Here is a 22007-nt window from a genome sequence, read left to right as displayed (position 1 = left end):
AATACCCCCAAAAAACTTAAAACAAAAATAAAGGTAGAAGAGGAAGAGGAAGAGGAAGAAGAAGAAGAAGAAGAAGAAGAAGAAGAAGAAGAAGAAGAAGAAGAAGAAGAAGAAGAAGAAGAAGGCGGCAAAATGTTGCTGTCTAGACAATATCAGACAATGTGTTTTCATTCTTATTTTTTATTTTTCATTGATTGAATTATTTTGAAATACAAAATTTTAAAAAGGGCCAAGCATGATGGCACACACATTTAATCACAGTACTTGGCCGGCAAAGACAGGTGGATCTTTGTGAGTTCAAGGCCAGTCTAATCCACATAGCAAATTCCAGGCCAGCCAGGGATACACAGTGAGAACCTGTTTTAACAAACAAACAACAACAACAATAAAAAACCCCAAACACCAAAAAAAAATCATAAAAAGAGAAAATTATTCAAAATCTGCTCATGAGCTAAGGATATTTATATAGAGGATCCAAATGTTCACGCTTCCATTTCTTCCTATATTACAACAATGCCTTGCAAAGTCGAGTGACAGAACATTGGAAGAAAAGCATGTGTGTGCGTGTGTGTCTGTGTCTGTGTGTGTCTCTGAGTGTCTGTGTGTCACTGGCATGTGTCTGTGTGTACGTTTGTGTGTGTACATATGTGTGTCTGTCTCTGTGCGTGTCTGTGTGTGCATCCCTGTGCGTTTCTCTATGTGTGTCTGTTGAGATCTGCTCGCTGTATGCAGCTCAGGTTGACCTCAAATTCACAGTCTTCGGCTTCAGCCTCCTGATTGTTGGATTCCAGGTGTCACTCAACGCAGCTGGCTTCATGCTCATATTTACACACGTGATCATTCTCAGTGTCACTGAAACAAAGAATTCCATGCTAGAGAAACCTTACAATGATGCATTTAAATAATCAGACTGGGGTCTCTAACTAACAACATACACCCAATAAACTCAGGGGTAGCTTATCCATCGAAGGCCACACTCCTCCCTCTACCTGTGGGGCTAGAAAGGCTCCAAATACTCAGGTTGCAGTTGAAATCAGGGTACATTTTGTTTGCTTGTTTCTGGAGATAGGGTTCCTTTGTGTAGACCAGACTGTCCTTGAACTTAGAGATCCACCTACCTCGCCTCTGCCTCTCTAGTGCTGGGACTAAAGGCAATATAATTTCGTTGTGTGTGTGTGTGTGTGTGTGTGTGTGTTCCTGAGTATGTATATGCAGGAGTCCATGGAAGCCAGAAGAAAGCATCGGAGCCTCTGGAATTGAAGTTACAGCTGGCAGCCATCATGTGGGTGTTGGGGATGGAACCCAGGTCCTCTGTAAGAGCAGTAGCTGCTCTTAAAAACAAAGACATATCTCCAGCCCCCAGGGTGCGTTTTTTATGAATCTCTTTCTTGGTATCAGGCCAGGCTGGGAGGAATGAACCCATGGAAGAAACTGAAACTTAGGGCTGAACTGTTAATATGGGGGTGTGGGGGACTTTCCTGTAGGCGAATTCCCAGGAGAGCTGTAGCTGGATCATTTGCTTGTTCTGTTATTAGTATTTTTGAGGACCCTCCACACTGTACTAATTCCTGCTGCAGTTCCACTACTGGATGCACTAGTTCACACCCCCACCAACAGTATATACAAGGGCGCATCCCTCTGTTTGTTTAAAAAGAAAAACTCATGATTTTTCTGGTATCTTATCACTTACCTATTGCCTCCTCCTGCCTTGGAAAATTAGAATGGCTGGTTTGGAGAGAGTGGGATGGGGGAGGGGGAGACGGGGGAGAGGGTATGAATGGAAAGTGGACGTATAGGATATGAAGACTTGAGGGAGAGGGAGGTGAGGCAGAAATAGGCTGGGGGTGGGTAGCAATTGGCGATATTTAAATGGGGTCTTAGAAGAGTGGAGTGGGAAGGAAGTGGGGCATGAAGCTTGCCGAAGACTGTGCATTCATTTACCTCTCGGGAGGCTCTTTGTGTGACGAACCTATAAAACATACCAGGAAGAAGAATTTACACATATATCTATGTACACACATCTGCGTGTGTGTGTGTGTGTGTGTGTGTGTGTGTGTGTGTATGACAGGGTGTCGCTATGTAGCTCTAGTTGACCTGGAAATGATTGTGTAGACCAGGATGGCCTTGAGCTCACAGAGAGTAACCTGCCTCTGCCTCCCGAGTGCTGGGATTAAAGGCATGTGCCACCTCGCCCACATCTTATCAGAATCATTCTCTTGCCTCTCTCTCTCTCTCCCCCATGCATGGATATATAACTCTTCTTAACTCACCTTTCTGAGTGCATCTGTAGATAAAGTAGATGGAGACAAAGAGGAGAGAGATGCAGAGGCAGCTGAAGGTGGTCAGGATGATGCGTTTGCTGTTTGATGGTCGGGGGGAATTTCCTCCACCTCCTCCCACTCCATCTGTACATCGGAGATGGAAATGGCAGCTGTGTCATGAGATATCCCTGAGAGCACTTGTCAGAACAGCTGTAGAGGGCTGGACAGAGCCTCACACATGGGAAGAATTCCATGTGAGCATCTCACCCACAGCCATAAATTTGATCATTTACCAAGTCGGAGTAGCAGAATCAGTTTGCTTCCCCAAACAGTTTAGCAGAGCGGTTAAGAGGCTCCAGACACAGTGTGTGGTGGCACACTCTGAGAACCGCAGGACTCCAGCCAGAGGTGGGAGGATCTTGAGTTAGAGCCCAGCCTTGGTGATACAGTAAGTTTCAGGCTAGCCTCAAGTGCGTGTGAAATCCTGCCTGAAACTAAAAACGAAATAAGAGCCAGAAGCCAGAAAACCCAGTAATCAAACTAGCGGTACTGTCTTGGGTGGCTGTGGCACCCTTTGAATAAGGGGTCTAGCCTTGCTCAAGCAGGGCCGTGGGGTGAGGGGAGTTCTGGTCCTTCGACATATGAATAGTCAAGGCTCCTTGCTGGATATTTTGGTGTCCATTCTTTTAAATTTAAAGACATATTTATTTAATGTATAAGTGTTCTATTGCATGTACACCCAGTAGAGGGCATCAGATAGCACTATAGATGGGATTGAACCACCATGTGGGTTCTGGGAATTGAACTTAGGACTTCTGAGTCCTAAGTGCTCTGAACCACTGAGCCATCTTTCCAGCTCTCATCCACTTTTTTTTTTTGATACAGGGTCTCACTGTGTACCCCTTGCTGGGCTGGAACTCACAGAGATGCGCCTGCCTTCTGCGTGATGACTAAAAGCAGGCACCACCACAATATTATACATGTTGGTAATTTATTCTCTCTCTCTCCCTCTTCCTCTATCACCTCCCTCTCACTATTTATTACTTAATAAACTCATTCATTCAAAACAGAAAATACAGCTATCATAGATCATTCTCCAGAATGTACTTAATGAAAAGATGGGAAAATTTCATCTATCAATTTGTGGGACTCTGATGTGTGGGTGTAGAGGAATGTATTCAATTTGTAATAATCATTGCGCAATGTGCTCCTTGAGTACAATCTTTGTCAATTAAGAGTTTTGTTTTTTTTTTAAAGAGAAAACATTTCACTATCTAAAACACAGTGTCTTAGTTTAAGGGTTTTGTTTTTGTTTTTGTTTTTGTTTTTTGTTTTTTGTATGTTTTTTGAGACAGGGTTTCTCTGTGTAGCCTTGTTTGTCCTGGAACTCACTTTGTAGACCAGGCTGGCCTCAAACTCAGAGATCCACCTGCCTCTGCCTCTGCCTCTGAGTGTTGGGATTAAGGCTTGCACTACCACTGCCCAGCTTTAGTTTAGGGTTTTTATTGCTGTGAAGAGACACCACGACCATGGCAATTCTCGTAAGGGAAAACATTTAATTGAGGGGGCTTGCTTACAGTTTCAGAGGTTTAGTCCTTTATCATCATGAAGGGGAGCATGGTGGCAGGCAAGCTGGAGCTGAGAATGTTACATCTTGCAGACAGCAGGAAGCTGACTGTCCCACTGAGGGAAGCTTGAGCAAAAGAGACCTCAAAGCCAGAGTTCACAGGGACAAACTTCCTCAAACAAGGCCGCACTTGCTACCAGTGCCACTCCTGTTGGAAGCCATTTTCCTTCAAAGCACTACATACAGTAAGTAACATCATTTTACATTCTTCTAACCCACTTTCCAAAATCCTGAAACCCTTACAACATATAAATAAATGACTTTGTTCTCCCACTGAAGTGCTGCCAGTGGAGTCTTGTTCTGTTTAACAAAACCCATGGTCAGTTTAAACACCTGTGATGGTTAGTTCTAATCGATGCTTTGACACGATCTAGAATGGCCTGTGAAGAGAGTATTGTGGTGCTGTCTAGATCATGTTGGCCTGTGGGGATGGATTTGATTATATTTACAGGTAAGGAATGACGCGGCCTAAAGTGGGTGGTGCCATTCCTTATGCTTGGGTCCTGTATTGTATCAGTGTAGAGAAAACGAGCTGAGCAGAAGGCTTGGGTGCATTCATTCTCTCTCTGCTCTTGACTGGAATTGTGAGTTCTTGGTTGTGAACATAATTAACTGCCTCCAGTTCCTGCCTTGATTTCCTTGAGGGATGGGCTGAAACCTGGAGCTTTAGCAAACTCTTTCTTCCCTGAGCTGTTGTTTTGTTTTGGTTATGGATTTTATGCCAACAAGAGAAATGAAGCTAGGACAGGAGCCGAGGTGTAGGTCCTCTCACCCCCTCCTCTTGTACTCTCCCTCGTTCTCTGTTCTCCTTTCTACTTCATTCCTCCATTCCAGAAACACGCTTTCTGATACTGACTTTTCTTGTTCTCTACCCACAAAGGCTCGTCTTCCAATGTCAGTGTGACTGGGTATGCCTCATCCCCTAGAACTGTGATGGACAGCCGCCGCCAGTACCTTCTAGTATTCACATTCCTGTCAACTCCTCTGGCCTTGAGTGCAGATACTTAGGCCTTGCTTCTAATCAACAAATATGCAAACGCAGCAGAGTGTTATCCCCACAACAGTATGTTAATATCTAAGAACCCCCCTTAAACCAGTGCAAAAGAGGAGATTTTTCCCCAATCCAGCTTCCAGAAGAAAATGCAGCCCTGAAAACTTGCTTGCAGCCTTGCGAGACCCAAAGCAGAAAACTCAACGAAACCCATTTGCCTTCGGACCCACTCAAACTATAAGACAAATAAATGGATGTTTAATGGGGCTAAGGATGTATCTAGTTCAGTTGGTTGATTCATGCCTAGCACGCGCAAAATCCTGGGTTTGATCCCCTGGTACCTTGTAAACTGGGTGAGGTGGTTCATGCCTGCAATCTCAGTCCTTGGGAGTGAGAGGTGAAAGGACTAGAAGATCAAGGTTGTCCTTGACTACGTTAGGAGTTCAAGGCCAGCCTGGTCTACATTAGACCCTGTCTAATAAAATGGATGTTTTGAACTTCCAAATTTGTGGTTATTTGCTATACATCTATAGACTACTAAGCATGATCACTCACTACCTACGATTTTCTTTTTAGGATTTCATTTCTGACTGTCCTCTTCCTGAGTATTGTGATCACAGATGCTCCAATCATGTGCTCACTGCTTTGAAATCAGTTACACATTATAGCCCTCATAGATTTTAATTCACAGTCATTAGAACTCCATCTACTCATATTTATCTCTAAACCCCCAGTGATAAGTTGCTGCTTCCAAGCTGTGACCTCTGGTTCATTGTGTATTCATCTTCTACTGATCTACTGACCTTACATTACATCAGACTTCCTACTAATTCACTCTTCCGAGGCATTCGTCCCGGATTACATCGAGACCTATTGGAAATCCCTAGCCAGAGCCTCATCCCCAGGCACTCAGCTCCACATCTCCAGTTTCCTCTGAGGACTTGTATCTTTACTGCTTCCTGGAGTCTCCAGCCGAGACCCATTAAAAGAAAGAACATGTCCACAAAGGAACTGATCTGACCATTTGGGAAGAGGGTGAGTGGGAGGGGAACTTAGCGAGGGGCCAATAATGCCAAGCAATGATATACTTGAAGGAAAATGTCATTAAACCTATCACTTTGTGTAAGAGTTGCATAATAATATTAATTTGACTGAAAAAGCAGAGCAAGTCATGGTGGACATATAACACACCAGCACTTAAGAGGGGAAGACAAGAGCATCAGGAGTTCAAGGCCACCCTTAACTATATAATGAGTTAAAGAACAGCATGGGCCAAGGCCAACCTTGTCATTGTTATTATTATAAATATAATCAATCACATCTATTTATTAATAATTATAACAATTATTTGAAAACTAAACAGATGAAGTTATAAATATAAATAGTTAAATATACAAAGTATAGACAATTATAAAAATATAATTATAGCTAATTATATTTATAATTATTATAGCATTATTATTTTAAAACTCAAGAAGCAAGGCTGGGAAAATGACTTAGTGGGTAAAGGACCTAGTATTAGAGACCTGAGTTCAGATACCCAGAGCCCATGTAAAACTGGATTGGTACGTCTGGTAGTACCGGTAGTCCCAGCCCTCCCTCAGGGAAGTGGGAGGTGGAGACAGAAGGACCTCTGAAAGCTCTCAGGCCAGCTAGCATGGAGTACACTGCAACAATGCAAAGTGGAGACTCTGCCTCAAACAAGGCGGGAGAAAGACCATCATCCAAGGCTGTCCTCTGATCTCCACATGTGTGGCATGGTACCCTTGCTCCCACATGTACACACATAGCACACACACACACAATGAGTTTGAGGGTTGGCTCGATGGGTAAAGTTGTTGGCTGTTAAATGCAACGACTTGAGTTTTATCCCCAGACTCACACAGTGAAAGGAGACAAGCAAGTGTCACAACTTGTCCCCTGACCTCCTCACACAGGCTGGGGCACACATGCACACATAATAAATAAAAAGGTGTAATTTCAAAACGTATGAGGAGAAGGCCTGAGACTGCTCGGCTCACCTGTGACCACCAGCTGTAGGTACTGACTCCGTGCTGACCACCTGCGGGATGCTGCTGTCCTGTAAGCACAGAAATAGCCCCCAGCATCTTCAGGCTGCACGTGAGTGAGGTGGAACTCAGCCTCCTTTGCCGCTGATGTTAGCTCCTGCTGATACCCAGAGTTGTGCAACTTTCCCAGAGTAACTGTAACGTTCTGGAAATGAGTCCAGCATCGGAGAGTGACGTTACTCCTGCACCTGACCACAGAGCTGGGCCAGGCACTGATGGAAGGCCTGGGAAGTTCCTCTGGAAAGAATTCAGAGTTAATTGACTCTCCATCATGGTAAACCTCTCTTAGAATTCTAAGGATTAAAGGTGTGACGGTTAATGTCAGTTATAACTTGATGAAGTCTTTAATCACCCGGGAGACAGGTGTTTTGCCCATGCTTGTGAGAGGCTGTTTTGATTTGTCTGACATGGAAAGACCCATCCGCTATGGGTGGCACCATTTCTTAAGATGGTGGTCCTGCATTGTATAAAATGGAGAGGGCCAACAGGAGGGCTCAGCTGCTAAAAGTGCTCACTGCCAAGCCTGAGAACCCCAGTTTAGTTCCTGAGACCCACACTGGTAAAGGAGAAAACTGACCTCCATATACATTCTGTGACATGTTCACGTCCCACAAACCCATATACATAAGTAAATGCAAGAATTTTTTTAAAAGGAGAAAGTGAATTGAGCATAAGGGTTCACTGCTCTCTTGTTCTTAATTTCTTAAGGCTGGAGAGACGGCCTGTGACTAAGCATCCCAGGGGACCCATGTAAGGTGTCTCTCAACCAGCTGTGACTCTAGCTAGCTCCAGAGCATCTGACACCCTTGACTTCCGAAGGCACGGAATTCATGTACACAAACACACATGATTAAAATATTTTGCTTCCTAAGTTTAGGACTGGAGAGACGTGTCATGTTTAAGAGCACTGGCTGTTCTTGCAGAGGACCCAGGCTTGATTTCAGAGCGGACACAACAGTTCAGTTGCCTCTAACTCCAGTTCCCGGGGATCCAGTGACCTCTTCTGGCTTCCTTGGGTACTGCACACAATGGTACATTCGCACAAATGCGTGAAAACTCGCATATACATAAAATATTCTTTAAAGTTTTAAAATAAAATTTTATTTTGTGTGTGTGTGTGTGTGTGTGTGTGAAGTGTGTATGTGGATGTCAGAGGACAACTTCTGGGAGTTGATTTTCTTCCTCTACGATGTGGGCTTCCACGTTGTCAATCTTGGCAGCACCTGCCTTTATTTACTGAGCCGTCTTATCCCGCCCACTCTTTTCTTCTCGAATATGGATGCAATAACCAGTTGCCTCAAGCTCCAGTTGCTGTGACCTCCCCACCAATAGGGTCTGCAACCTCAAACAGTAAGACAAACAGGTCATTTCTCCCTTAAGTTGCTTTATCAGGATTTATCACAGCAACAGGAAAAGTAGCTCCTGTAGGGCAAAAAGCCCAAGCTCACTTTGGGGTTTCAGAAACCCACCAATCTCTGAGCTCAAAAACCAGCCAATCCTTGATCTCGGAAACCACCATTTCCTGAACTTGGGAACCAACCAACCCTGAGTTTGGAAAACTGCCATTTCCTGATCTCGCCCTAAGCTCAGGACTTGAAACCCCTTGGATCCCCACCCTGAAAAATGCTACCCCCTCTAAGAAAGCCTACATAGAATGCCTGCCTGCTGATTAATTCTTCGCCGCTTCTCATCCTGGCAGAGGCGATCACTCTCGTGTGTCTGTCCCAGTAAATCTCTTGTGTGGGGTTTGTTGTGGGGGGTGACTTTGGGGTATTCCCTGACTCCTGACTGCTGAGATACTTTTCTCTTCAGAGGTGCAGCACTGACATTGAGGAAACCATTCTCCTCAGATCTGGAACACCTGCAGCTACTACACAGGGAGAGGGTCACGGAGAGTGGAGCAGGGAACACAGAACGTGTGGAAACTCACCATTCTCTTCCTCATCTCCTTAGCACAGGCACAGCCCTGGAAGAAGAGAAACCTGGGTGAGAGAGAAACTGTGTCCTCCGACTTGAAACACTACCTCTCGACTGAGGGAGAGTATGTAAAAAAGTGGGAGTAGATGAAATACACAATGCTCAGGGAGTGAATGAAACCTGCACCGCTCATGAAGCTTTCCCAGCTCAGGATATTCACAAGGCCCCCTTCCAGGTTATAAAGGCAGTCACCATTGCTGGGGAGAAAAGGCTCTCCAGTGTGCACAAGCTGTGGGCAGTTCCAGGGGTGCTGCTTTTATCAGTTGTGACTTATCCTGGGTCGTGCTTTTTTCCTGACGTGGCTGACTGTGTAAGCCCAGCTCCTATAGTAATCCCTTATACTCCTCGCACAACTCACTGGTTTACCAAGATAGACTTGGGTAGAATCAAGGTAGGCAAGTGTAGGGCTAACTGAGTAACCTAGGATGCCACTTGGCTAGAGCAATATACACACTATCTTCCTTAGAATGCACATATCAACCTGGGACCCCCGCTTCATGCATATACCAGGTCCAAACAATGCATTATGTCATTCCTCCCTAAGAACTGTTGGGGGGGGGTGACACCTTTTTTTGTGACCAAAAACATTCTGAAACTAAATGAAATGGTTCAATACAGGCTGAAGAAGTTTGGGGTGCTAAGTGGTAAGTCAAAATATATCCTTTGAACAAACATTTAGGGGAAATCGCTCTTTACTGTATTATATTTATGCGTGATTATCATCAGATGCATCTTAGGTAAAGATATGTGCAACAAACAAAGGCTTACACATCTAAGCCTATCAATCAAGTTCAAAAGGCTCCTGCATCCTGCCTCTATCAACCAGTCCCTCTTCCTAGACTCACAAAAGGAAGCCCCAGACAGTGACCAAGGGCTCTTGAGCCCTCTAGGCCGGATAGACTGCTATGATTTTGTAGTCTATCTGACCTGTGGTTTTTCTTTGATTCTGAATAAAACTCCTTGTTATTTTACCATTTGTGTATGTTTTCAGTTATTTGAACAAACACATACACACACACACACACAAACTTGAAGACACCTGGTCAAGTCTGAGACCATGAGACAAGCAGTACCAGAATCATTTCTTTGGTCTGTCATCAGTGTCCTGTCTGCGTTCTAATCTGTTCTACTTTCATTCTGTTGCCGTGATAAAAACACTGATCCAAAGCAACCTGGGGAGGAAGGGGTTTATTTAGTTTCCACATCAAGGCAACAACCAATTTTTGAGGAAAATCATGGCAGGAACTGGGAGGCAGGAACCATGGAGGGACTGCTTGTTGGTTCACTCACCTGTCTCATATATAGCTGATGCTTTTATACAGCCCAGGCCCACCTGTCTAGCGATGGTGCCACCAACAGTGGGCTATGTAGGTTGAGTGTTTTTAGGGAATGCTGGCTCCAAAATAAATGCACAGAGACTTAATAATTACAAATCCTTGACCAATAGCTCAGGTTTGTTACTAGCTAACTCTTACAACTTAAATTAACCCACTTCTACTAATCTACATTCTGCCACGTGTCATTACCTCTCTTTCACCTTGGACTCTCTTTCTCCTGTTTCCTCTCTGTGTCTGGCTGGCAACTCTTCTGACTTTGTCCTTCTTCTTCCCAGTGTCCTTAGTCTGGTTTTCCCACCTAATGGTATCCTGTCCAACTACTGGTCAGTCAGCTTCTTTATTAATCCAATTATGGCAACATGTATTCAGACAGTTTAAAGTAATATTCCACAGGGATATTTATGCAGGAGGCTGGGCAAGAAATTAAGACAATCCCCCATAGACAAGTCCAGTTTGATCTAGGCAATTCCTTATTGGAGGCTTTCCTCTCAGATGATCCTATGCCGTGTCTAGGGTGTGTCAAATTGACAATTAGAGCTAACTAGGAGAGAGCTTGAGGGTGGGAGAGAGGCTGGCGGGTCTCTTAGTTTGAGACCAGCCTGGTCTACAGAGGGAGTTCTTGGGATAGCCAGGGCCACTCAGAGAAACCCTGTTTGGGGGCTGGGGAGAGGGGATTTCAGCATGAAGTGGTGGGGGCTCTGAGGTTCCACCCTTAGCTAATTGCTGTTGAGGGAAGGAGAGCCACATTGCTTTAGAGGTGTAACCACAGGTTGGTCGCCCGTGTCCCATTGGATGACCTCATACCTTTGGGCATATGGTCAACACTTATTGAAATCAATGAGTTAAGGAAGGATGGGAGGGAGGAAAGAAAGAGGGAAGAACAAAAGGAAGGAAGGAAAGAAGTAATGAAAAAGAAAGAAAGAAGGAAGGAAAGAAGGAAGGAAGATTTGGGAGGGAGATGTTCTGGGAAATCCTGGAGGGAATTAAAGGGGAAAGTGGGGGGTAAGTGATTACAATGTATAGTATAGATGTATAAATTTTTCAAATAATAAATATTTATATAAAATATATGTGGGGTGGAGAGATACACGTGTTAAGACCACTGACTGTCCTTCCAGAGGACCAGGTTTCTATTCCCAGCACCCGCATGGTGGCTTCTGTCTTTAACTCCAGTTCATCTGCTCCAACAAGGCCACTTCTCTTAATCCTTCCCACATACTCTCACCAACTAGAGACCAAGTATTCCTATGTATGAGCCTGTGTGGTTATTCTCCTTCAAGCCACCACAGTGAACAAGCTTTCAAAGCTGTAGAACCATAGCTGCCCAGGGCCCTGCTTTCAGACCCTCAACCCATGCAGGACCATGCCAACAGAGCAAAGGAAAAATGGCCTGGCAGCATCAAGCTTGGCCCAGATGGCTCCAGGGGCCAGACCCACAGTGATGTTCCTCCTGCTGCCGCTGTTCGTCAGCTGTGGCTTTCTCCTACTTGTGGAGGGCTCTTGATACTGAAGCCCATGTAAACATTTGTATTCACTTTGTTTTTTACAGCGAGTTACTACTGTGTGTATGTGCTATGTGTGTGCTCTTGTGAGAGCTCGTGAGTGCATATGTACCACGGCATGTGTGTGTACCACATATGTGTGTGGAGATCAGCTTGAAGGATTTGATTCTCCTCCACTGCGGCACGGACATCCAATGATTAAACTCTAGTCAGTGAAGGGCTCTAATGGCCCAAACATGGCAAACATGGTACTAAGAGGTCCCCTGCTCTTCCCCCTTCTTTAGTGTCCCTTATTTGGCCATTTCCTTATCCCCAAAACTAACTGTCAAAGCTACCACTAGAATCCCTAGCTAGAATTCTACTTTTTTTTTTCTCCTTAAAACCCACTCCTGCTGAGCCGCTTGCTGCTGTTTCTGTCTGATTAAGATTCAGCCACCCTGTTTCTGTGTCTTGCTTAATATTAGATTTCTTTGTGTTAGAAATTGGTGTTTGGGTGTGGTCTGTGCCTAATGGGGGTTCAGAAGGGAGCACTCTATGGTGGTGCATGCCTTTTATCCCAGTACTCAGGAGGTAGAGGCAGATGGACCTCTGTAGGTTCCTGGCCAGCTCTGGTTACCTAGTGAAACCCTGTGTGGTAGTTTGAATGAAAATGGCCCCTAGAGGTTCAATGGGAGTGGAATTATTTGAAAGAATTAGGACATTTGGCTTTGTTGGAGTAAGTGGGTCTTGTTGAAAGAAGTTTTTCCGTGGATATAGGCATTGAGGTTTCAAATGCTCAAGCCAGGCCCAGTTCCGCCCCCTCCCCCGCCTCCTCTCTCTTTCTGCTGCCTGCCACTTCAGACATAGAACTCTCAGTTACCTCCACAGCATGATGGTTTGCTGCCATGCTGCCTGCCATGAGGATAATGAACTAAATCTCTGAGCCTGTAAGCCAGCCCCAACTAAATGTTTTCCTTTATAAGAGTTGCCATGGTCACAGTGTCTCTTCACAGCAATATAAACCCTGACTAAGCCCCCCCCCCGTCTTTAAATACATTTAAAAAATGTCAAAGAATAGCAACAATGAATGGAGCCCCCAAGCACATTGCCAACTGCTACCAGAAGCTACAAAGAGAGGCCTGGAATAAGATCTCCCTTCTCCCCTTCCAAAGGAACCAGTGTTGTCTACACCTTGATTTCCATAACTCACGTAATCAAGAAATTTATTTTCCATTGTTCTCTACCAACAGTTGGTGGCACTTAGGTACAGCTGCCCCAATAAAGCAACTCGGGCTGTATCAGGACATTTCCCAGAGGATCTGGTCAACCTGGTCTGTGGCTGGAGACTCTCTCTAAAGAGCATACACAGAAAGAAGCACTGACCGGGAGGGAAGACTGTGAGCAGTAAAATAGGAAGGAATGGGGCAGATGTGGCCTTCTGATTGCCGTGCCCACACATCTCGACCCTGCTCTTGCACCAGGGAGGAACAAAGGGCCTCTTAAATGGGAGCTGCTGTATGATGCAACCAAGCCAGCAGCCCCATCTTCCTCTTCATGTACCGAGATATCTACCTGTGGGTAGTTCAAACCTATGTTGTTAAAATCAGCCCCAGGATGGGGATGGTTGGAAAAATCTGCATCTTACCCACAGCTCTGCATTTGGTAGTTCCTGCACCTCAACCCCTTTCTAATCTGGTGGCAGGACCAGGCAACGTTCTGGGTGCCCGAAAGGAGGTGCAGAGACCCTTATGGAGCTTGAACTTCTTGCAGTAATCAGTGTCTTTAGGTGTGGCACTGACACAGATGTCCTTGAGACCCCCTCCCCCCATACCAAGTCTCTCACACCCACACATAGACACCCTCATTTCTGCATTTCCGTAGTCACCACCTTGACCCTGCTGTGAGCTTTTCTCATCCAAGCAAGCGCTTGTCACAGCCCTGGAGACTCACCCAGGCAAAGCAGGTATATGAAATCTATGTCCATAGCTCCCCTTCTCCCTAAGCCAAGGTCCGGTCTTCAGTTCTCAGGAAGGACTGGCAGGGCAGGAGGAGACCACAGTTCTCTCCTGGCCCCACTTTGTCCCTGGAACCTGCGGGCTGAAGCTTTGCCCTGACGCTGGGGTTGCTTTCATAGCTGTTTGCACAGTTTCCTTCCTGAACAGACGCAGGAAGCAAGAAGCCTTGGACGATGACATCTCTGTCAGCCTGGGTGCCATGCAGCTCTGCCCACCCTGGGACCTGCCCTTCTCAACTGAAATCTTACCTAAGATGCTTTCCATTTTAATTTGCTCATTTTTGACAATTTAATGCTTGCATATAGTGTCCTCTGTTCATATTCATCCCCTTCCTACTCCTGCCAGCCCCCTCCTTTCAAACTAGGCCCCTCCTATCTTTATACCCTTCCCACCATCCTGGCCGTCTGCCCCCCCCCTTTTTTTAGTTTTACACTTTGGTTATCATTCTTCTCTGGTTATTTAGTCTATTTATTCTGTAACTATAATATCTTTAGGCAAATTATTTTATGTCCTTCTGAAGTTATTCTTTCTTTGAAAATTTCATGAATGAATACAGTGTATCTCGCCTATACCTTCTCAAGTCTCCCCAGCACCTCCATCAATCTCCCTCTTAATCTCATGTCTTCCTTTCAAAATCATTTGTTTTCAGGGCTGGGCAGATGGATCAGCGGCTAAGAGAACATGCCTGTCTTCCAGAGCACCTGAGTTTGAGTCCCAGCACCCATGTCAGGTGGCTCACAACCGCCTGTACCTCCAGCTGCAGGGAGAACAGACACATCTGCCCTCGAGCGCCTGCTCACACACAGACACACATACACACATACATACATACATACATACATAAAATTAAAAAGTATAAATAAAATATTAAAATATTATTTATTTTACGTTTACATACAAAATCATGCATTTCATAGACATTTTCATACATATATCATTTATTTATTTATTTAACATATATGAGTGCTCTATGCTTTTAGACCAGAAGAGGGCATCAGATCCCACTATAGATGGTTGTGAGCCACAGTGTAGTTCCAGGGAATTGAACTCAGAACCTCTAGAAGAGCAGCCAGTGCTCTTAACTGCTGAGCCATCTCTCTGACCCCACAGCTTTTGTTCTTCTTCATCCCTCTCCTCTGTCTCAGCCCTCTCCCATCTTCTCCAGTCCTCTACCCTAGCCAATAGTCCTCCCTTTGCTTTCATAGAAACAACCCAGTCACATTAAGTAAAACATGCCAGGCCCACCAAGCCAGTGCCACATTCATTCTTTCATGCATAGGATCAAGGAAGAAAAACGTCAAGAATGAGGGACAGTTAGTGATGTCATATTCCTTACCTTCCTTATTGCTGTGAGAAAATACCTGACAGAAACAACTCAAGGGAAACATTGTTTGTGTTCACAGTTTCAGTCCATCATGGCCTGGTGGAGGTTGTGTAGGGGGAGCATTTGTTGGAAGCTTTTCTCATCGCTCAGGGAGCTTGGGGTGGAACAAGAAGCAGGCTGTCGTAAATTTCATTTCCCTTAAGACTATGATAAAACATCCCAACAAAGACCAGGCCTGGTGGTGCATACCTTTATCCCCAGCACGCCCTAGGTGGAAGCAGGTGGATCTACAGTTTAAGGTGAATTTAGTCTACATAGTAAGTTCCAGCACAGCCAGGGCTACATGGTGAGACCCAATTTCAAAACAGAAATGAAACAACCCAAATGCAATTTGATAGGCTTTATTTTAGTCAAAATTCCAGGTTAAAGTCCAGCATTAAAGGGACATTAAGGAACAGAAACTTGAAGCCGCTGGTCATATTGCTTCCATGGTCAAGAGCAGTAAGTAATGAATTAATGCATATATGTTAATACCCAGCTCTTTGGCTCTTGGAAAATTGAGTGACCCACACTGATGAATATCTCGAATATCACCATAGAATCTTCATCTGGAGATGGATGGAGATAGAGACCCACATCAAAGCACTGGACTGAGCCCCCAAGGTCCAGTTGAAGAGCAGAAGGAGGGAGAAGATGAGCAAGGAAGTCAGGATCGCGAGGGGTTGGTCCACCCACTGAAACAGTGTGCCTGCTCTAATGGGAGCTCACCAAATCCAGCTGGACTGGGACTGAATGAACATGTGACAAAACCGGACTCTCTGAATGTGGCTGACAATAGGGGCTGACTGAGAAGTCATTGATAATGGCACTGGGACTTGTTTCTAGTGTATGTACTGGCTTTTTGGGACACTAGTCTATTTGGATGCACACCTTCCTAAGCCTTGATGGAGGGGGGGGAGGGCCTTGGACTTCTCACAGGGCAGGGTAACCTGCCCTCTCTTAAGACTGGAGGGGGAGGGAGGAGAGTGAGTGGGGAAGTGAGAGGGGAATGGGAAGAGTGGAGGAAGTGGAAATTTTTGAATGGAAAAATAAAAATAAAAATGGGTGACCCAAGAAGTGGTGCCGTCCAAAGTCAGAGCAGGTCTTCCCACCATAATTAAACCCAATTAAGAAAATCCCCACAGACACGACCACAGGCCAATTAATGTAGACAGTTCCTCATTAAGATGTTCTAGGTGATTTAGATTGTGTCAGGTTGACAATCAAAACCAACCATCACACAGCTATAAATCTCAAGGTCTACCATCTGTGACCCACTTGCACAGCCATGTTGTCTGGGCACATGAGCCCTTGGGGTTATGTTTCACATTCAAACCATTAAAGATGTGGAAGGGGAATGGAGGAAGGCAGATTGGGGATGAGAAAGAGTAACAGAGGGGTTAATATGACCAAAGTTCATCACCTGCCTGAACCGAACAGTCATAACAACACTTTACTACAAACTAGTACTTGCCATTGATAATTTTAAAAAGAACAAAGTATTCACTAAGAATAAATTTGGGGACTAGGGCAGTGGCTCAACAATTAGGAGCACTTACTACTGCTAGAAAGGACCTTGTTCCATTTTCCAGCACTCTCGTGCTGGCTTACAACCATCAAAACACAGGAAAATTAATAAATCTTTAAAAAAGAATATAAACATATATGTAAGAAACCTATAATAAATATGATGTATATCAAGGTAAATATATAACATATATTTTAGATAACCAACAGTGCCACAGAAGACACTTAACATGTATGTTCTTGTTGTTTTGTTTTTGAGACAGGGTTTCTATGTATAGCTCCGGATGTTCTAGAATCACTCTGTAGATCAGGTTGACCTCGAACTCAGAGATCTGCCTGTCTCTGCTTCCAAGTGCTGAGATTAAAGGCATGGCAACCTGTATGTTCTTAAGAAAATGCAAACTGAGGCTGTGTATGGTGACAAATCCCATTTAATCTCAGCATTGGGAAGAAGAATTAGATGGGTGTCTGTGAGTTCAAGGCCAGCCTGGTCTAGGACAGTTATGGCTACACAGTAGAAACATCATGTCTCAGAAACACCAAAAGGGAAAAAAAAGTGTTAGAAAGAAAGAAAGAAAGAAAGAAAGAAAGAAAGAAAGAAAGAAAATACACACACACACACACACGTGTGTGTGTTTATTTCTATATAAATACTAATGTGTCAGGTAAGCATCTGTATGCTGTGGAATATTCCTTTACACTGTGTGAAAATGTGTCACTGTGATTGGTTTAATAAAGAGCTGAATGGCCAACAGCTAGGCGGGAAGAGGTTAGGCAGGACTTCTGGGAACAGAGAGGTCTTAGGGAAAGAGTAAGGCAGGTCTCCAGTCAGATGTGAAGGAAGCAGGATGGGTAGTACAGAGTAAAGGTAACCGAGCCAAGTAAAAGAACATAGATTAAAAAATATTGGTTAATTTAAGAACTAGCTAAGAACAAGCCTAAGCTAAGGGCCAAGCTTTCATAATTAATAAGTCTCTGTGTGGTACTTGGGGGCTGGCAGGTGAAACAGAGAAAGACTCATTACATCTGTAATCAAGCATGGCCTCTATTCTATGTGAAGAGTCAGAATGAGGCAGCCGTCTTCCTGTCCTGGGGTGATTCCCACAAAAGTTGTCATCACGGTTGCACAGAAATTCACAGAGATAATTTTGTCCAATTTCACCAAGGATTCATTATTCCCCTGGGGCATTGTGGGACCTGTGGGTAAAGAAAGTCAAAGGTTAATTGAAAGGAAGACAACTGCTATATTTGGGAGATTTTCACCCACACCCATTTCCCACCCTTCCCATCTGGACGTGTTCAAATGTCCTTCCTAAATGCTTCATTTGCAAGGAGGGTGTTGAAACAGAGTCTCATGGTCAAGCTGTCCTCAAACTTGCTATGTAGCCAAGGATGACTTTGAACTCTTGACTCCCAAATGCTGGTATTACAAGTGTACACCATAAATTATAAACTGTTTATGCAGAGCTGAGTACCAAGTACTGGACTTCCTGACTGACATCTCTAACTCCAGCTCCAGGGAATCCATGGCCCTCTTCTCACTTCCTTGGGCACTTCATGCAAATGATGCACAGATAAAAATGCAGACAAACTCCCATAAACATAAAATAACTTCTAAAGAATAAACGATGTGCAAGCACTCCATCCACTGAGCTACACCCCCGGACCACTTTTTTCATTGTTTGATATTTATCACTTTATTTTATGTGTATGAGTTTTTGCCTGCATGTATACTATGTGTGCCAAGTGCTTTCAGAGTCAGAAGAGAACACTGGATACTCTGGAACAAAACTCTGTCCTCTGTAAGAGCAACAAGTGCTCTTAACATCTGAGTCATCTCTGTAGCCCCTTTTTATTATCTGTACCCTGTGGTGCAAGGAATTTTCCTGTGTGCCTGTGTGGAGAAGCCTGAGACACCACTGTGGGGGACCTGGTTTTTAGATTAATCTATATTGATTTAGGATATGGTGTAGTAACTATAAGGAATATGGTTGAATTGGACAATTAAAAAGTTGCCCAAATGTAGGTCTGAATTTGCTGGGCAGATTTGCTAGCTGTTTTGTGGAGGCCATTTCATGACTGGTGAAACTTCTTATTCAGTACATAACTGATTACTTACTTTTTTTCCTAGGGTGACTGGAGTTTAACTGACACATGAAAATTAAATATTTTGGGGCTGGAAGGATGGCTCAGTGGTTAAAAGTACTGGGTGCTTTTGCTTGATCTTGGTTCAATTTCCAGCATGGTTACTCACAACCATTTGTGCTTGGAACTTCAGTTCCAAGGATTTTAATACCCTCTTCTGGCCTCTTCAGGCATCAGACATTCATTTGGTACATATATACATCTGTTACACAGACATACATTTAGACAAAACACACATACACTTTTTATAATTAAATATGCCAATATATTGCTTTGTACATGGTAAATACAATTCAACTTGTATCTGTCAATTATACCTCTATCAACCCGGGATGAAGAAAACCCTCATAATAACACAAGAGACCAATAAAAAAAAAGGAATGTTCAATTATTTTACCAGGGTCTATTTGGAGACAGCCTCTGGCTGTGCCAGGCTTCAACCAGGAAGCCTCCCATTATTAGCACAATTACAGCTGCCAGTGTAAGTCGAATGAGGTTACCCATGACATAGCCTTCTGTCAAGGAGTCTGGGGGTGTGTAGCCTTCTGTCATGGTATCTGGTGACTCTGAAAGGGAGAAGATGATCATGACTGGCCACAGAGGGCACCCTGCCTTCACAGACAGATTGAACGAATCAGACTCCCAAATGTCCACTTGCATAAAGAACTCTGTTCTCTAAAGACTTAACTCTAAATGGGTTTTAAAAATTAACTTGAAATGGGTATTCCTTTACTTTCTTTTCCTTGTGTTTACTCTGCCTTAGCTTAATGTGGGGATGCTCCTCCTCTGTATGCTGTGAATATGTTTTATTGCCACCAGTTAATAAAGAAGCTGCTTTGGCTTGTGGCAGAGCAGAATATAGCTAGACAGGAAATCTAAACAGATAGTTGGAGAAAGAAGGCGGACTCAGAAGAGATGTTAGCAGCTGGTGGGGAAGCAAGATGTGAGGTAATAAGCTACGAGTCTCATGATAAAACATAGAATAATGAAAAGGTGCTAATTTAAGTTGTAAGAGATAGTTAATAATAAGCCTGAGCTAATAGGCCAAACAATTATGATTAATATTAAGCCTCAAAGTGGTTCTTAGGGAAATGGTGGGCAGTACAGCAACCTCCAGTTACATTAACTCTTTTCCTTTTTTGGCTTTATCTTATTTCTACCTCTGCTCTCTTCCATTTCTCTATTTTCCTTAATGTATTAGGGATTAATTGTTGATACTATGCATAGATCAAAGGAGAGACTCATAGATCTACAGAACACAGAAATCAGTGGCAGGCCAGCAAGCCTCCTTGGACCACAAAATGCCATATAGGCAGTGAGTTTCAGAAAATTTGAACCTAGCGGAGGAAAGGCTGTTTCACTGTCTATCTCCCCCTTCATTTAAGACGAGCTATTGAATGGTAAGGAGTGAGGGAAATGGCTAAGTGGGTAAAGTGCCTGAACCCCAGAACCCACATAAAGCTGGATACAGTAGTGCATATCAAAAACCCATATACTGTAGTGAGATAGCAGGAGAACCTACAGAAGTTTGAGGGCCAGCTAGCCTGGTATCTGCAGCAGTGAACTTGCAAGTAACCCTGTCTCGCACAGGGAAAAAGGCAAAGAGACTGATAGGGGCCAATGCTGTCTTGTGACATCCACACATGTATCTTGACACACACACATACAGAGAGAGAGAGAGAGAGAGAGAGAGAGAGAGAGAGAGAGAGAGCGCAAAAGCAGAAGTAGGAGAGGAGGATAAAGAGAACGAGGAAGAGGAGCTGATGTGATGCTGGGCATTGATTTGTTTTTAAAGATACCACACAAGAATGAGTTCATCCCAAAGAGTGCAGCTTCATAATTAAACACACCAGTAGCAAGCTCACCTGCAGGCAAGACCCACAGGGAAAGGCAGGCAACTTCACCACCACATAAGCGTCATTCTTCACCTATCATTACCGACTACACAGACCTTCACACCTAGCGGTGATCACTCTCTGTTGGAGATTGCAAAGGCAAAAGGAGGATTTACAAACAAGGTGTGTAGCATTTAAGGGAGCAACACCATGACAGAAGACTTTGGATAGTGTTGAAAACTTCAAACAGTAATGGAACTACATCAGGGAGAAAACCCACTTATAAATGTTTGACTATATCTACAGGAATAAGTGTAGGAGGTCAAATTTCTCCACAGTGAAATGTCAACTCACTGAAGAAACTGAAGAAGCTGCTAGAACTTGGAATGACCTCCTATGCTCATGTATTTTCAGAATTAATATTGTAGAAGGACTGTATTACCAAAAGCAATCCACAGATGTAATCTTTATCAAAATCTCAACAATATTCTTTACAGTACTAGAAGGAGCAATGCTGAAATACATATGGAAGCACATAAGACATCAAATAGCAAAAATATTTTTTAGCAGAAAAGCCATGTTGAGAGCATCATGATACCCTATCTCTCTATCTATCTATCTATCTATCTATCTATCTATCTATCTATCTATCATCTATCTATCTATCTGAGTGATAGGAACAACAGCAAACCCACAAAAGCAGAATGGCACTAGTGTAAAACCAGACATGTAGACCAGTCAAATAGAATGGATGACCAGGAATCAGCTCATGTAGTGTGATTCACCTAATTCTGACGATGTAGTAAAAAAAACACACACTGAAGCCAGGCATGGTGGTGCACACTTTTAGTTCCAGCGCTCTGGGACTAGGCAGATCTCCATGGGTTTCATGGCAGCCTGGGCTACAAAGTGAGCAAGTCCTTGTCTCAAAAACAATAAAAACAAACTGCAGAATATATCCTCTTTAACAAATAATGTGAGGATACTGATGTCTAATTGTTGAAGAATGAAAGTAGATGCAGATCTCTCACCCTGCACAGAAGTCAATTCTAAATAGACCAAAGACCTTAGACCCGAACCTTCGACAGCGCTAGAGGGAAAGCACTGGAGATGTAGACATAGGCAAGGACTTGGCGAAATAACACTTTGATAACACGGGAAACAATCCAGAGAGCTAAGAAAGGGGCTGCGTGAAATTAAAAGGCTTCTGTATGACAAAGGAAACACTCTACAGTGGGGGCAGACCGAGAAGCCATCAATAATAGCACTGGGACCTGTTTCTACTGCATGTGCTGGCTTTTTGGGACCCTAGTCTATTTGGATGCACACCTTCCTAGGCATGGATGGAGGGGGTGGGCCTTGGACTTCCCACAGGGCAG

At 44.0% G+C, this 22007-nt stretch overlaps 2 protein-coding genes across 4 annotated transcripts in view; both read right to left on the bottom strand.

The window, feature by feature from the left end:
• Positions 1–264: 264 nt before the first annotated feature.
• On the bottom strand, positions 265–7547 carry LOC126493089 (V-set and transmembrane domain-containing protein 1-like). The gene is made up of 5 exons (XM_050129880.1): positions 7526–7547; positions 6901–7185; positions 2271–2405; positions 1942–1969; positions 265–852 (listed from the first exon to the last, which is right to left on the bottom strand). The coding sequence occupies exons 1-5, from the start codon at positions 7545–7547 to the stop codon at positions 795–797; spliced, it is 528 nt and encodes a 175-aa protein (XP_049985837.1). The 3' UTR covers positions 265–794.
• A 7326-nt stretch (positions 7548–14873) lies between these two features.
• LOC126493080 (T-cell-interacting, activating receptor on myeloid cells protein 1-like) overlaps positions 14874–22007 on the bottom strand; it is a 16880-nt gene continuing 9746 nt past the window's right edge. For 2 of the 3 annotated variants that reach the window (XM_050129868.1, XM_050129869.1), the window contains 2 exons: positions 19191–19359; positions 17691–17845 (listed from right to left, as the gene is read on the bottom strand). In XM_050129868.1, coding sequence (XP_049985825.1) covers positions 17821–17845; positions 19191–19359 — 194 coding nt within the window. In that variant the 3' untranslated portion in view covers positions 17691–17820. Of the gene's footprint in view, positions 17846–19190; positions 19360–22007 lie in introns of all 3 variants that reach the window. The other variant, XM_050129870.1, reaches the window with a different exon arrangement.

Source organism: Alexandromys fortis, unplaced genomic scaffold (genome assembly GCF_014885135.2).
Source record: "Alexandromys fortis isolate MF-2015 unplaced genomic scaffold, M_Fortis_MF-2015_v1.1 scaffold_282, whole genome shotgun sequence".
Taxonomy (NCBI): Eukaryota; Metazoa; Chordata; class Mammalia; order Rodentia; family Cricetidae; genus Alexandromys; species Alexandromys fortis.
The sequence above is the reverse complement of the archived record's forward strand: the minus strand, read 5'-3'. Positions and strand labels throughout refer to the sequence as shown.

Coding starts and splice junctions, on each gene's coding strand:
- LOC126493089 (XM_050129880.1), bottom strand. CDS start 7,547: ATGTCACAGAATGTATATGGAG. Junction 2,406..6,900: donor CCTACAGCTGGTGGTCACAG/GTGAGCCGAGCA, acceptor TCCGATGTACAG/ATGGAGTGGGAGGAGGTGGA. Junction 1,970..2,270: donor CTACAGATGCACTCAGAAAG/GTGAGTTAAGAA, acceptor TATGTTTTATAG/GTTCGTCACACAAAGAGCCT.